Consider the following 1519-nt stretch of genomic DNA (forward strand, 5'->3'; position numbering starts at 1 on the left):
TTTGCGAAAAGCACAACATTCTGTTTTTATTGGGAGTGGACAGAAAAAATAGACACTTTAACAGTTTAAATGATGTATAAATAATATCTGTATGTCCAAAATCAGCAGAGTAATTTAAGTCTCTTTGCAGAGTGATTGAAAAATAAAGAGATTGCAACGCCCGCGCCGCACACGACCCCAGAGTGTTAAGGCCTGTTGTGGGCACAGTTTTATTTCAATGTTGACAGTTCATGTTTCAGTTCATATGATTAAACCAGCAACCTGCAGCTGTTAAGTTAATCTTACTTATGCTAGTGCAATTGTGTTTAGATATTTTTAGCTTCTCAAGGTTTTTGTATGAGTGTTGAATGTGTTTTAGTGACTGTGGGCCGCAGAGCACAGTAATACACAGCAGAGTCAGACACATGAAGATCCTGAATTATCAGAGGAACTGATTTTGAAGATGTGTCAATATTTGCATTAAATCTCTCTTTAAAATCTTTGTCTTTATCTCCATGAGCACCAATTCTGTTCAGCATGTACTTTGGGAATCCATTGACTTTTTGCTGGTACCAGAAGAGAGTTGGAGATGAATCAATGCTTTTATATGTACAGGAGATTGTTACAGCTGCTCCTTCAAGAGCTGTTTGAAATCCTGTATTCTGGTCAACACTGTCCTGAGAGTTACATCCTAAAATTTAATGCGAAACAACATTCATATTGATCTTTGTTCATATTAGAATTACAGCATCATTTTATTTAAACAGATACTAAAATGTAAATAATGAATGTTCTTACCAGAATGATGAGCACTGAAGAAAAGAGCAATAATCATCCACTGTGTCATTGTTGATGTGAGTTAAACACAGAGAGAAAGATGTTATATAATCTGATGTGAGTCTCTGTTTATCTCTTGATATTTCAAGCAATGTTGCAGCCTCACGTCTGAATTTAAGCGATGCTTCCCCCTAGTGGTGAAGATGAGTTTTCTTGAGTTAATTTAAAGAAAACTGGACACTTTTTACATTGGCAGAATGTTTTTGGGAACCTTGGGAACTTTCAGTGAACGTTCTTAGAACTTTTTTCTGCTAGCTGGGTAAGTGGATTAAAATTGTTCATTGCAATTGATTATGCATATGTTGCTAAAACCAGAGGGCACAACTGGGGTTTGGTCTGCTAAAATGAAGTAAATTTAAATTAGCTGACCAATATTATAGTTACATAATTTGAAACCCATCATGTATTTTGTTTTATATCAAAGTTCTTACTTTCATATGCAAGTTCAGTTTTTTCTTCCCATAGGTTTCAGGGAGTGCAGAGCATTCTTCTTCTTCTTCTGAAAGAGAATTAGAGTAAAAAAGTGATAAAATTATCCATTATTTTTTAATTTGACAAAAATATCAGCAAAATATAAAAAGCTGACAATACCAGCTACAACAGCTTATTTTCTCTTTCTCCCATGGCTTCCACAATTTGATTGTCATGCAACAAAAACAAATAAAGTAATAAATAGAAAAAGTACAATATCAAAATTAATTGA

General features: G+C 34.1%; 1 gene segment (V, D, J or C); it reads right to left on the reverse strand.

The window, feature by feature from the left end:
• Positions 1–323: 323 nt before the first annotated feature.
• LOC135767296 (T cell receptor alpha variable 18-like) lies at positions 324–826 on the reverse strand. The segment is given in 2 exon segments: positions 324–670; positions 778–826. Coding segments are annotated over 2 exon segments (396 nt in total).
• Positions 827–1519: the final 693 nt, after the last annotated feature.

Source organism: Paramisgurnus dabryanus, chromosome 6, assembly GCF_030506205.2.
Source record: "Paramisgurnus dabryanus chromosome 6, PD_genome_1.1, whole genome shotgun sequence".
Lineage (NCBI taxonomy): Eukaryota > Metazoa > Chordata > Actinopteri > Cypriniformes > Cobitidae > Paramisgurnus > Paramisgurnus dabryanus.